This window comes from Electrophorus electricus, chromosome 24 (genome assembly GCF_041902795.1).
Source record: "Electrophorus electricus isolate QZ-2024a chromosome 24, ASM4190279v1, whole genome shotgun sequence".
NCBI lineage: Eukaryota > Metazoa > Chordata > Actinopteri > Gymnotiformes > Gymnotidae > Electrophorus > Electrophorus electricus.
Window position 1 is genome coordinate 5964551 of NC_137520.1, and position 11915 is coordinate 5976465.

The 11915-nt window shown below is 38.0% G+C and overlaps 2 protein-coding genes across 2 annotated transcripts; both read right to left on the minus strand.

The window, feature by feature from the left end:
- Nucleotides 1-1903: 1903 nt before the first annotated feature.
- Nucleotides 1904-3435, minus strand: mipb (major intrinsic protein of lens fiber b). Its single transcript, XM_035522661.2, is given in 9 exon segments — nucleotides 1904-2028; nucleotides 2031-2133; nucleotides 2231-2320; nucleotides 2418-2541; nucleotides 2543-2577; nucleotides 3094-3259; nucleotides 3261-3322; nucleotides 3324-3368; nucleotides 3370-3435. Coding segments are annotated over 9 exon segments (816 nt in total).
- A 1510-nt stretch (nucleotides 3436-4945) lies between these two features.
- LOC113591474 (aquaporin-4) lies at nucleotides 4946-8717 on the minus strand. The gene is made up of 6 exons (XM_027031974.2): nucleotides 8661-8717; nucleotides 6947-7141; nucleotides 6686-6847; nucleotides 5730-5894; nucleotides 5560-5640; nucleotides 4946-5460 (listed from the first exon to the last, which is right to left on the minus strand). Exons 1-6 carry the CDS (start codon nucleotides 8673-8675, stop codon nucleotides 5245-5247), a joined length of 834 nt encoding a protein of 277 aa, XP_026887775.2. The 5' UTR covers nucleotides 8676-8717; the 3' UTR covers nucleotides 4946-5244.
- Nucleotides 8718-11915: the final 3198 nt, after the last annotated feature.

An 11915-nucleotide genomic window follows, 5' to 3' on the forward strand; every position in this document is an offset into this window, starting at 1 on the left:
TATTTTTATTTTTGCCTTGTGCAACATTCAAGTAATGAGAAAAAAAGGTAATGGTTCTGAAAAAAAAAATTTTTTTAATGAAAAACTAGAAAATACAGGCTTGGAAAAGTGATCAGTCCCCTGATTTATTACTTTGTAGAGCCATCTTTTGCTTTAATTACAAACATCAGTCTGTTTGTATATGTCTCAACCTGCTTTGCAAACCTAGATTGGGGGATTATTGCCTTTTCTTCTTCGCAGAATTGTTTGTATTCAGTCAAACTTTAAGGTGACTGGCAATGCACTGTGCTCTTCAGATTCATCCACAGATTTTCTATGGGATATAGGTCAGGGCTCTGACTTAGCCATAGAAGGACATTCATCTTCCTGTCCTTAAGTGACTGCTTTTTTTTTTTTTTGGCGGTGTGTTTAGGGTCATTGGCATGCTGGAAGGTGAAGCTCCTGCCCATCTTCAGCTGTCTCGGAAACATGTTTTCATCAAGACCTTGCATGTACATGTGCAGTATCCACTTGCCCTTCAATCCTCACCATTTCCCAGTTCCAGAAACATCCACATAATATAACCACTGTGCTTCACGGTAACTATGGTGTATCTTCTGTGGTGTGCTGTGTTAGACTTTTGCCAAACATACCACTTGTACTTCAGTCCAGACAGATCAATTTTGGTTTCATCTGATCTTTTGCCACAGGACAATAGAATCTTGAAGTGTTTTTTAGCAAAGCGCAAACGACAATTGGGGTACGTTTTCACAGATAGGCTTATTCCTTGCCACCCTACTGTAAAGGCCAGCTTTGCATAAAGCTTGAGATTATTGCCACAGGGACAGACCGAACAGTCTCAGCCATACAGACCTGTAGGTCCATCAAAGTTGTCATTGGCCTCTTGGTAGCTTTCCTGATCAATGTCCCCCTGCCTCACTTATACAGTTTAGAGGGACGGCCCGATCTTGGAAAGGTTAGTGGTTACATACACTTTACACTTCTTGATAATGCTCTGAATGATACTCAGAGAGATATTTAAAGACACTGAAATCTTTTTGCACCCTTGTCTTAACTTGTGCCTTTCCACAACCTTATCACAAAGCCGTTTTGAATCTAACTTTCTAACCATGGTGAATTTTTGCGTTACCATGCACTATTATTAGTGGAAACCTCAGAGAACTGCTGGTTTAATTCTGAAGTAATCAAAACCACCACAAATGATGTCAGGTGTGGGCCAGATAGCCTGGTGTGTGATCTGGAAGGTGATTATTTGCGTCTGATTAATTTATGGGGTTGGTTATTTATCAAAACCACATATTTGACTAATCAAATAATAATTTATGAGAATTTTAAAAAGCTTAATTTACACTTTGTTGATTAAGATGATACTGTGTAATCACAGCTGGAAAACATAAGATGTTTTTTATTTTCATGGTATAATAGGCACTGTCTGTGTGTGTGTGTGTGTGAGTATATATATATATATATATATATATATATATAGATATATATATATATATATATATATATATATATATATATATATATATATATATATATATATATAAATCAATACAAAATACATTCTTTGCCTGTGACCACCCTCTAGTGGCTGTTACTTTGTACTACTGCTTAGTATGTACAAGCTTAATGCTTACTTTTATTTTCAGTATTTCCTTTCCCAAAATTATTATTATTATTATTATTATTATTATTATTATTATTATTATTATGTCTACATCATCCTTGTCATAGCCCACCTATTTTCTCTGCATTTCAAAAATATATAGAGTTTAGTACATATGTAATAATAGGTTTAGGTATTTAATTATATTTCCCTGTTTGAAATTATTTTTAATCCTTTAATTCATGTTTTTGATACTGGGTAATGGATATTTTTTATCATAATATAATTCATGTGTTAGCTGATGGTGGCACAGAATGATGGAAGCAGAATTGGCTCACGATGCTCTGGTTGATGCAGTGCTTGAGTATTGAGCTCGATGGGCTCCCCATGGGTCTCTGGCTGATTCTCACTCTCTGGGAGTCATCTGCCTTCTCAGAAAGGCAGAGAAATATTCTGAGAAATAGCATGAAATTATAGCAGAAAGCACACATAGCTCCACCAGACATGGGCCCCACCCAGTACACCTACAATGAAACACACACAAATACCCACACGTGTGCATGTTGTACATGAAGTAATGCTGCAGAAAAAAAAACATTGCAGAAACTTTCTCTCACTTACCCAGTGGTTCACAAAATTCCTCATGAGAAGAGCAGGGGAAAAGGACCTAGCTGGAATCATGCCTCTAGGCAAAGAGTAAGAGTTTTTACTCTAGAAAACATCTGGTACCTCACATTCTTTCATATTTTTTATCTATCTATCTCTCTCTCTCTCTCTCTCTCTCTCTGAGTCTCTCTCTCTTTCTCACTCCCATCAGGTGATCCACAGTGACAGAAAAAGCGATGGATAGAGCGGCTGAGCCAACACGCCCACTTCTTCTCTCATCAGCCACGGCAAAGATGCAGATCCACGGCTGCATGAGGAAGACCTCATGTGCTGGCCATGTTCATGGTGATTCCAGACTGCAGCTGTGGGAAGGAACGGAACATTGTATCAAAAACAAATTGTGTATTCCTCCAATACCTTGTTATCATTCGCTTTTATCAACACCACAGACATATGATGGATTCACAAAATATATTTTTGTTTTTAATTTTTAGTTATTAAATTATTTTGCACTGTAAGAATAAAAAATGTGGGGAGTTTTTTTAGAGAATTTCCTCTAAGTCTAGATAAAACGAGTTTCTGACTAATAAAATTAATCAAATTCATCAATAGCATAAGATATGTTATATACCCAATGACAGGAGTCCAACGTTAGTAATGGCTGCTGAACATTTATCATGAAAACATGCTCAGCAGAATGATAACTGGAACTATGATCAAGGCTTGTAATCAATATTTCAGTGTTTAAATGTTTAAGTGCTTCGGCGGTGCCTGTGATATTATGAATTATGTATTAATTTTGTAAGAAAAATTTGTTGTTAACAGGATTCAGCGCATGATTCAGTGCTGTACTTAATTCTCCTAGTGCCTTTGCTTACTGTGTTAAGAGCCATCGTGCCTCTCGTGTTGCCGGGTGTGCCTCCATAGAGAGCAGTAGCACCTCCCACAGTGCCCAGGCTCTGGGCACACATGCAGAACACAGCACAGGGCAGAGAAAGCTGGGAGGTGTCTAGGCAGGTCAAGGTGACAGACGGGTTGATGTGTCTGCTTGATGAGTGTGGCCGCAGTGAAACCGAAGCAGATGGCAGCATGAAGGGCATGATAGGGATCCAGAGATCCAGCGCAATGCAGTGCCCATGCCGAAGAACACATGGCATCAGGTTTCTAAAAAAGTCGGTGAACACTGCTTACCAGAACATCATTGAATGGAGCTCCACCATCATGAGGGGTCAGAAAACAACAAATTTTGCTGAGGTGACAACAAACTGGTTGAAGTTGATCACGCTTATATTTTTCTGGCCAGAGGAGGTTAAAACAAAGACATGATATGGAGAAATGAAGAAAGAGAAAAATGTGGATTAAAACGACTCATATGCGTAGAGACGTTATCTACACATGTAGTCATACGTAGTCACTCACATGTAAGCTCTTCACCTGCACAACACTGTGCTTGTCAAAGAGACATGAGGCAAGTGCCTGATTGGGCATGGAGAGGATTAGACAGTTTGTCAGGGGGGCTGGACATTGATGCTAGGGGAAAAGCTACAGGTTTTATGGTTTGACTCCAGTAGAAGACACAGAGAAGAAAAAAAACAGTGCATGTCCCGCCTGTGGTGAGAAGATCTAGTTTGACAGGTTGTAGAGGGGCCACAGGAGGTATTTATAAAAGCCTGAGGCTCCAGCATGATGACATAATCCCTCAGGAAGAAGTGCAAGGGGGCACCTCCCAGATCAAATAAACCCTAGTTCCATCCTGAGTTACGAAGCTTAGTCAGGTACATCCCTTATTTAACAGCAGAGGTACACAGTGGAGTCAGAAAAAAGGTGTGTGCACAACAAAGGTGTGTGTTATTTAAGGGCTTTTGCAGTGAAAGGAGAAAAATGGCAGTTATATGATGTAATATATTCATATTGCTTCAAATTGCTTCATTTGTTCGATCAAATGTTGTTTCCTTAATGAAAATGACAACATAAGATTACATTTAAATTTGACTCTTTGTGAGAAGTTCAGTCTACAACATCTCAGTCCGTGCGCAGTGTGGGATTATGGGCTTTCCGTATTCCTCAAACATTTCATGTTCCTTATTCCTATGTTTCTATCATTTGGGATTGCTACATCTCTCACTATGGCCCTCTTCTGCTGTTTACCCACCACTACTGTATCCAGTTGGTTATCCATTACCATTTTGAGAGTCTATCTGGAAGTGCCACAGGATCTTAGCATGGTCATTCTCCACCACCTTTGGGGGTGTATCCCACTTTGACCTCGGAACGTCTAGCCCATACTCGGCACAGATGTTTCTGTATACTATGCCAGCTACTTGGGTATGGCCTTCCATGTATGCTCTGTCTGATAGCATCTTGAATCCCACTATTAGGTGCTGGATTGTTTCAGAGGCATCTTTGAGCAGCCTGCATCTGCCTGGCACGGTAGATACTAGAGTCTATTCATTTTGTATTCAGAGCTTCTTTCTGTGATGCCCTGAATAGTGCTTCCGTGCTGTCTTTCAATCCAGCCTTTTCTAGCTACTTACACTATTTGCCGGTGGTAAATACCTTACAGGGGTTAAAATAAATAATCTAAATGTTTCATGCTTCAAAGTAGCATTGACATCCATACAACCCCATGTTTTATGTATAGACCCAAAATATTTTTAGTTTTTACAAAAAGAACATCTTAAAAATAATTCTGTTTATCTATATAATTGTAAAAAATAATGAATACAGTACTCTTTATACTTTAGTTTTTAGTAAGTCACTCAACAATGAACAGAAAACATCTTAAAGAATAATTTCATATGAAAATAAATACACTGCCCACACAGTGGTTACAGAACAGAACTGTAATCTAAACATTCATAAGGCTTTAAATCTTTACTCTTCATGTTTTAGGAACTCTTCATGTAAATGTTTTTACATTTATTTTGACACTATCTAATTCAAAAAGGTACAATGACAAGAGCTAATTTACAATTCATTGACCCTTGAAGAAATGGCAGTGTTCCCAATCAGTGAGCATGTCACATGGTTCAGTTGTGTTCAAGTTTGTTGGTCTGCTTGGCCCTCATAGCTGTCTGTGTGACAGTGGACAGAGAGGAGCGAGACACACTGGCAGTCTCCACTATTTCGATGTCTTTACAAGTGAGACATGCCACCAGCTTCTGCCTTGAGGTGGTTGGAGCAAAAAAGAAATCATGAGACACACCTGCCAGAACTGCACCCAGCACCGGCCCTATCCAGTACACCTGTGTGGTGAAGAATGAGTGCAGATGAATAAAATAAAGGAAGCTTGGCCATTCACATATATAATAAAAATTATGACTAAATTTACATGATTGACTCACCCAGTGATGTTCCCAGAACCCAACTATAATGGCAGGTCCAAGAGAACGAGCAGGGTTCATGCTGCCTCCAGAAATTCTACCCTGTGTACCGAACATTCCCAAACTCACTTTCAGGAATGCATGTATGAATGTGTGCAGAAATATGGCAAGAATGTCAGCACTTCACTCACAGCTGTAAAAATGCCAGCAGACAGGGAGCAGCCAATAGCCAGGTTGCCGGGTTCACTCCCCTCTCGCCTCCGCTGATCTTCCACAGAGAAGATGGTGAAGACCAGCTGGAAGGTGGCCAGCATCTCTGTCCCCAGAGCCTGCCCTGCGTTCACCTCTATGGGTACCTGTGGTGTGTGTGTTTCAAGAGGGAATTAATTGGGCATGTTACTTCAGGCAGGCAAATGAACAGTTGAAAGCTGGTTAAATGCAACAATAACTATAATAACAAATCCAGCAGGGCAATCTAGAGATGTAATTCATAAAATAGGCAAGGGTAAATACCAAAAGGGAGAAAAATAACCAGGCAGGCTAAACAGGAACAAGCAATGCAAAAGAGGAAAACCAGAGACAAAGTGAACAAGTCCAAAACCAGAGAAACCAGAGAATGGCTCAATATCATTATCACAGGCAAAGGTGGTTTAAATACAAAAACAATCACACAATGGAATTAACAATAGGTGATGTCAGTAAACAGGACTAAGAACGAACATATCTAACGAAGATCATGGGAAGTGGAGTCCATGTGAGCAGTGTTGGGAGTGCAAGGAGGGGCAGAGTCTGGCTAGTGATAGTCACTAATTTAATAAGGAACAATGTAACATATCAATTAGGTTTAGAAACAGTTCATGGATTAGTGTTTCAGAATATATTATAATTTTAATGATCCTCATAGTAATGTATATATACCATAAACTCATTATCCAATCCTTAAGTATACCTTCCATTCCAGACTTCAGTTCTAGTCTAGCTGCCAACACTTGATCCAAATAATCCAATTAATGTATTTAAACCCTGGTTAGCATACTCATCTTATATGTAAACAGAAAAAGATAATGGTTTTGCCTAGAGTCAATAAGGGTTGTACTGGGAACCTTTAAATAGCACTAAACCCTCTTTCTGAACCTTAGATCCATACCTTGTTGACAAAGACCTCAGCTGTGGATTTCAGGGGCAGGACCAAGTAGAGCATCCCAGCCCCTAGAGTGGCTCCTAAGCATTGCGCAATGACATAGACCACAGCCCTTAATGTGTCCAGTCTCCTTGTAGCCAATAAAGCCAAAGTTACAGCAGGGTTCACCTAAAGTCAAAGAAGAGTGAGTCAGTATGAGACCAAGAACCCTACTAGAAATCACTCATGCAAATCGCTAGTGGAGCAGCAGTTGTTTCAACTCCTAACCTGAGCCCCGCTGATCTCTCCAAAACAGTGTCCCAGGCCCACTGCTGCCATGCCTGCAGCTAGTGCCGGGTAAAGGGGCCCGGAGGAATTGCCCCCAGGACCTGGCACTGAAGAGCCCAACACAGCTGACACGAAGACCAGAGAGCCTAGGATCTCAGCCAGCATGCCCCGCCAAAACTGACGGCTTCTGACCTCCTAGTTCATGAAGGTTAAGGTGCGTAAGGTTAAGAGAGAGGAAGAAAGAGGACATTAATGTAGGGAAGGGCAATAGAACGCGGGACATTAGATACATAACAATGAGATTGATAATAGCAAATTAAGATTAAGTAGCACCATAAGAATTATAAAGCTTTTATGTAGTACTTTTTTATGAAATTTTTTTTAAGGTTAGGGTTAGTCCTAAATTAGGCAACAACAATGATAACTGAACATTTAATTTAATGTAATTTTTAAAAGACTATTTAAATCCTTAAAACCCAGAAGTAGTGCCATGCAGGGTAACACTTTATATTACACAAACACTGATATATTGTAACCGTATCATTGTTATAGTATGACAGTATTTAATACACTGACATGAAATGGTAAGATGTTTTGTTCACCTTCTCAATGCTAGTAATTTCTTCAGTGTAGACAACTTACAGGTAGACCAAATAGCAATGTATTACTCTGTCTATACAATCTGGAACATATCTGCCAATATGTCTTTTTACAAAATGAAACTGAGAAAGGTTTTTCAATCTAGTTTTCTTTACTAAATCCCTGAAAATTAGTAAATGATTTTTCATAGACAGTTTATGGGCTATGAATATTTATGATCTGTAAAAGTGCAGGTATACAATTATGAGTAAATCAGGCATGAAGGTCTTATCCCACACTTAGTACACCATAATCCAAGATGGTCCACAATGTTTTCTATCTGATCTTCAGTTGGATATCTGAGATTAATCTCAAGATCAGATAACAAGCAACCATTGGTAAAAGGAAATATTACTGTGATGTGATTGCCATTCAAATGAAATATACATTTTAAAGGACCAATGCATAATAAGCAAAGTACCAAAATGCTTTATTAATTTATTTATGTTATGACATATCAGAATTGTAGTATTCTTAGAGCATACTCGAATAGTCTAATAATTAATCATCAGGTTTTGCCAAGCCATGCAAATCTGAAATCTTGCTTAACGAAAAATAAAATACAAAGAAAAGGCTAGAAAATAATTGGGTATTTATGTTAATTTCCCTGAGCATTACATCAGACAGTATAAAAAGCTTTATATTTTGCTTTACAAGGTGAATTTTTAAAAATGTAATAATTTTCTGACTCAGATAAGGAACATAAACTGACTTAACTATGAAAAGAAAGAAGTAAAAAATGAAATGAACTGGCTTGAGTCTTTGGTTTTGTTTTTTTGTTTTTTTGTTTTTTCCAATTTTTGGGACATAGGTCCCAAAGGACTTACTCTGTGAGGTTTTCCTACTGAAAATTTCTAGGAGTACATGCAATCTTTAAGCAAAAAGTTAGTGCTTCTACAATAGACCCAGACAAAGCTTTTCAACAGCTTCCTCTTACTAAAAAAACCCACTTCATTCAAACTTCCTTCTACAAAATATTAAGAGTGCATTTCTCATCAAAATAACATTATTTACTTGATTTAACAAAGGTTGCATTTGTCTCCTTAGTCAATCTGTGGCGCTATATTTGCCTTACCTCCCGGAGATTCATGCTAAGCCCAGAGTTATCCGTCTCTCTGTGTGTGTTTGTGTGTTTGTGTGGGGGCAATAAAAAGGATTGTGTAGCAAATAAGAGAGGGGCTCATTAATTCCATTGAAGAGACCTGAGGGTGTCTGAACATAGAGACCACTCCCCATATCTATTAATGCCTTCAAGCCCTCCAAATTTCTACTTCCCCACATTATAGGATATTAGCACAGCTCCAAATGAACAAACCTTTCCTAAAACATTTTTGGAAAAAAATCATGGGCATTAAAGTTGGTACATTTTATTAATGCAAACAAAACATAGTGGGTCCTTCCAGCACAGAAAATGTTAATCCAAGGCAATGGTAACGTAAAAAGTGCATGCCGTAAAGAATTATTTTAGGCGCAAAGGTATTGTGCAGGTACTTTATTTTTGGTCTTAAACCAAAGATTTTGATTTGATTTATAAAAAATCCACAATGTTTTAAAAATAAAGAAATTATCACTCTCTGTGCTCAAGTTCCATTGAGCCTAAAATCTGCATCTCCCACATACACGCATGCACACCCTCCATGCTCTTTCCTTTCATCACCCCACTTGGAAGGTGCTGTAATTATTGTCATGGCAACAGCCTCTTTGGTTAGATGTGGTTGCCATGACTGCTTTTGTGAGGATTTAGTACTGGTTGGCTACCTTTACTGGAATTTTTAATTAGTTAAATGTGCAGTGAACACATTTGACTCAGTGGCTCACAAACAGGGGAAGATTTGCACGATTAACAATTTACCTCAGCAGGAGAAGCAGATTAAGGTCATGAAAATGAACTGCTTAAAAGAGAGTTCTGACATTTTTACACGCGCACACACACACACACACACACACACACACACACACACACACTTATATATATATATATATATATATATATATATATATATATATATATATATATATATATATATATATATATATATATATATATATATATATATATTTAAACAATTTTATGTTTCAACAGAAAGTGGATTATGAAACCAACTTAAAATGATAGCTAAGGAAAACAAGGGCATACTCCAAAATAAACTCCAAAATCATTCAGGTTATCTTGCACAAATGTAATGTTTGGCATACTGACATGTATTTGACCGTCAACATATCAAAAGTATGGCATGGAAATTTTAATTGCTTCTCTATCTTTACTGCTTCTTTTTCTTCTTGAGTACTTTGACGATTCTGATAAGGCATATAGAATTTGTCCAAAGATGTTTGTTATGGTTTTTCATTTAGTAGATAACACAAGTACTGAGCAAGTGGACGCAGTCCTCTATTAGACATCAAACAGCTAATACAAATGACAAAAATTTATTTTACTACCCCAGCAGCCTTTGAGCACTGTCTTCTTTCCCTGCACTCCCTTTTGGGTTCTAAGCACTGATCTATAATCTATAATCCAGCGCTCTTAGATCCGTGGTTAACTCGCTGGCCATTGGGATGCAATCATGAGCAGGCCATTTATGGCAAGATGCTACTTTACCGCTAGGGCTAGGTTGCACGACAATGGCTGATACTGACAGCAGCAATATATAATTCATCCATGTATGTGTGAGCCAGTAATCAACATAAATGCAAGAGAACAGGATATGATATGGTTTCTGTAAAATCAGTAGAAGATTCATCTACTTGGTAGCTAGCTAAATAGTTTAACTTTTGTAACAGTGACCTAGCTAGCTAAATTAGCAACCCTTATAAAACATAGCTAGCTACTACTTTGATTTATCTAGTGCTGCACAGCAATTCTGAACAAATCTATTTTTCTCTTCTATAATATTCATGCAATAGTTTTACCATAATCTAGCTACCTACAGCATTATTTCTATAGTAAATTAGTAGGCATATATTTATTATAAAACTCTTATAGGAATTTTAAGAATTTTGTGGTTTTGAGATGTGTCTCTTGGTTTTGTTGACATCACAACATGGGATTTTATCCCAAAGCAATCCAGTAGCTTTTCTTCAGAGATTTCTTGGTAAAGAGACAGTTCTCTTGTCTAAAGTAATAAGCAATCCAAAGAATACACAATCAGCTACACAAACCAGACTCTATTTTTGTTTTGGTTTTTTTTCCTTTTTTTTTGCAATTTCATTGCCGTTGGCCTGGAATATTCCAGCACTAAACCACAAAAAATATTTTGTTCATGTTTCAGGGTTAATTAAAAAATGGTTTACAGAGTTTTTTGTAAAACGCTTTGCAAAGAGGTGCAAAAATAACACCATATACTTCTGTGGAACATAATTTCAAAATCACAGAATGTAATAATCTAATAATCGTCTTGGACTTGAATGTTGTGTGTACAAAGTGATGTATTTTAGCCTGTTGTGGTATTTTGTCCATAACAGATTCAGCTTCGATCGGCACCTGCTCTTCATCAGTGTACTTTGGTACAAATAAATATGGAGTAGGTTATTTTGGAGCATTTCTAGCTTGTCCTCTGACATGTTTGTTTATGTTAGGGTAAAATGTCACACTTTCAGAAGTTGACCCTGTACCTGAGGGCTCGAGCAACCCTTGGTGCTGGATTAGTTTCTGGATTAGTTTCAAGGCTATGGCCCAAATTTCTTTGTGCCAAAAATGTTTAGCAAACTTGAATTGCTGAGCTTCTCTAAGTAAATTTCAGGTGTGAGGTGCCCACAAGTTGGTGGATCAAACAATTGGTTAAATATTATTTTTATAAACGTCAAGACTATACAAAGCAAAAAGCAAAATGTAAAAATGGAGTTGATGGCAAAACCATTATCCCATGTATTAGTAGACCTTCACTAAGATGAATAGGAAATGTCAGAAAGGTTGATATACAATACACTTCCATGTGGGGACCTAGAGCATTTTTTCTCCAAGAATTTCGGGGTAAGTTAGTTCTTAATAATGCACAATGGAGAAACGAAGTGGTATGTCCCAGCTTGAGTTAAATTACTCCATTTACTGGTAATTTGTGGAGCAGTGATCACCTCTTTTGGAGGGTTAAGCTCTGTGTGGATGAGTTGGGGATGCGGCACCAAGAGAACTTGCTGACATGGGTCTTCTTTTTTTACTGGGGTATTTCAAATATAGAATGCTGACACAATCACCACACATGTACACACACACACAGCAGCTGGAACCACACAACGCCCATCACATGCCAGTTAAGGTGGTGAGGGGATAGGGACATGTCACACACCACACAACAACTATCAGGCAGCTCAAGCTGTAGACAAATACCAAACA